Below are 2761 nucleotides of genomic sequence, written 5' to 3' on the forward strand. Positions count from 1 at the left end.
TTTTTTTTTTTTTTTTTCCCCCAATCGCTTTGCCACGTGGGACGAATCCCTCAGCAAAACTTGTACCTTTCACGAAGGTGTTAAAAAAGAGGGAGAATAAAAAAAGCAACCAACTGGGCTGTATATAGCACACGACTCAGGGGCACACTTGTGCATATGTATATATGAACGTAATAAACTCCTGTACGTCGCATTTCTCCCACGAACTTATATATAAGAAACTTGTGAGAGGGGTGTTAGCGGCCGATTGGGGAAAAAGTAGTAAAGGAAGAAGGTGACAGGTTGAGGAAACGTTTTGAAGAGAATTCCCATCATAAGGCTAGAAGTGAAAAAAAGGGGGGGGCGCTCCGAGTTGCCGTCACGACGCCCTCCGTCGAGATTTTTCTTTTAATCGGCTAACGGGTCAACGGGACGCTCCCCCTCCTCCCATGGATGTGCTGAGGCGGGCGTTGGGGCTGCGGCGCCCAGTGGCCCACAGCGAAAACAAGTTGCTCATGAAAAATGTGAACGAGCAAGGTACACCCCAAGTGACAAATGTAAAGGCAGAAGACTACCCCATCCCGAACAAGTACCTAGAAGACCCCGACAAAATACCCAAGTATTACGTCTTCCAGTCCAATATGGTTACTGATGAAGATTTGCAGCCAGGAATGTTACGCCAGTTAGAAGTTGATAGAAGATTAACACTCCCCACGAGAACTCATATTTCTTTTTTGGTCACAGCCACTGATGTTATTCACTCCTGGTCCATCCCGAGCCTCGGTATTAAAGCCGATGCCATACCAGGCCGTTTACATAAAGTGACAACCTTTATATTGAGGGAAGGTGTGTACTATGGCCAGTGCTCTGAAATGTGCGGTACTCTCCACGGGTTTATGCCCATCGTTGTAGAGGCAGTGTCCCCTGAGGCCTACGCTGCACACGCGCAGAAGTACTACAGGGATTAGGATGCAACCTCCGCGCTTACGCAATGGAGACAGCGAGCCGTTGCACGGGGTTCGTACGCACGTTATTTATTTATGTATACATTTATTTATGTAATTTTTTTTTTTTTTTTTCCCCCATTGAGCTTGCGCAAATGCAGATTCAACTTCATTCGGCAATTCAGAAAATTGATCACGAATAATTATCACACTTGCAACTAGTCAGGAAGGGGGGGGCCACCATGCAGCCATGTCGAGTGTGTCTCCCTCTCCCCCCCCCCCCCCCCCCCCCCCCCCCCTACCTGACTAGTTACAAGCATAATGTTGGGTGTTGTGAAGTCTCAACGCACCCTACACGGAGAAGCTCCCCTAAGAGGGGTAGCCACTGGAACGTGCTAAACGTGTAGACGTGTAAACGTGTGAACGTGCCACCTCTTCATTCGAACAGCCCGTCCCGCGCAGCAACAGTTACACAAAAGTTGTTCTCATTTGGGGAGCCATCGGGAGAGTGCAAGGTGGTGAGGAAAAAAAAAAAAAAAAACATAATGCAGAGGTGCAACTGACTGTTAATATGACATGTGGGGCTAACAGGGTTGTGTTGTGTTTTGTTGTGGTGGGGAAGTCTCCTCGTTATCCACTCCCCCGTGTGAAGTCACCCAAACCCCCTAATCATTATTGTCCCCCCGCGGCCACCAGATTATCTACGCTGCTTTGTTCCACGGAGCTCTTAGACGAGTAAATGGCCTCCGACTTGTTGTCCCCTCCATCAGCAGGACAGTTCACACTTTCCTTTGCATGCTGCTGATTGGAGGAGTCCCCCTGGGTAGTCTCTTTCTGTAGCGCACTGCTCATGAAAGGGTTATTGTAAACCATAGGGTTTTTATAATAATTATTTAGATCCTTATTTATACCACATGTGAAATGTTCATTCTTTTCTCCTTTGGGGATGGGTATATATTGAGCAGGTATAGGTACTTCTATATAACAGGGGACATAAATGGGGACCTGTACTTCCACATACTTGGGTTTAATCTTTGGCACTTGTAACGTTTGTGTTACTAACAACTCGACCCCCTTGGGTACATTTTTTAAAATCTGCGTGTGGTATATCTCCTGTCTGGGATGTACTATAGGGATGTCAATGTATGTTGGTACCTTCACTTCGTTATAAATAATCTCCTCCTTATTTTCTATCACATCAACAACTTGTTCTATCTCCACTTCCTTCGTAACCACTTTTTTTTCCTTCAGCACTTTATCCTTTACCCGTTCTTTAAAAACCACCTTGGGGACCCTTGTGACCTTTTCTATGGTCGTCGTCTTTACTGGCCCACCAGTTACCTTCCGCTTCACATCAGGACAAATATTCCTTGTGAGGAATAAATCTTCCGCGGTAATATTTTCATTCGAATGTGTGATCAGACCTTTCGTGCTACTAAACATATGCTCTCCGTTCGCTTTGAAAATCATCGTGCCTCGTTCTGTCTGGGGGGTGTCCATCGTGGTTGCACTAGTTTACGTGAGCATGCGTGGGCATACGCGGGGCGGCTACTCACCAAATTAATATCCCTCTTCGTCCGATTCACGCTGCTCTGGAGGGACAAGTAACAGAATGAACAGAAGAATGAAAGGGAGCCATTTTCACACGTAGCATGCAGCGATGAGACGAATACAGGGGACATAAGCCACCTTAGGGATGACACCCAATTGACGTAATTAAACCGCCACTTTGGTTGAAAAATTCTTCTTTTCCATTTTTACTTTCTAATGTGTGTGTGTGTGGGGGAGGGGGGGGGTAATTCCCTTCCGAGATGAGATGGAGTTTTTTTTTTTTTTTT

At 46.2% G+C, this 2761-nt stretch overlaps 2 protein-coding genes across 2 annotated transcripts; one reads left to right on the forward strand and one right to left on the reverse strand.

Annotated features, from left to right (window-relative positions):
- Positions 1-428: 428 nt before the first annotated feature.
- Positions 429-947, forward strand: AK88_04187 (uncharacterized protein; the record flags this gene model as incomplete). The annotated part of the gene is made up of 1 exon (XM_012481797.1): positions 429-947. The coding sequence occupies one exon, from the start codon at positions 429-431 to the stop codon at positions 945-947; it is 519 nt and encodes a 172-aa protein (XP_012337220.1).
- A 648-nt stretch (positions 948-1595) lies between these two features.
- On the reverse strand, positions 1596-2423 carry AK88_04188 (uncharacterized protein; the record flags this gene model as incomplete). Its single annotated transcript, XM_012481798.1, has 1 exon — positions 1596-2423. One exon carries the CDS (start codon positions 2421-2423, stop codon positions 1596-1598), a length of 828 nt encoding a protein of 275 aa, XP_012337221.1.
- Between the last annotated feature and the right edge of the window lie 338 nt (positions 2424-2761).

Source organism: Plasmodium fragile, assembly GCF_000956335.1.
Source record: "Plasmodium fragile strain nilgiri unplaced genomic scaffold supercont1.56, whole genome shotgun sequence".
Taxonomy (NCBI): Eukaryota; Apicomplexa; class Aconoidasida; order Haemosporida; family Plasmodiidae; genus Plasmodium; species Plasmodium fragile.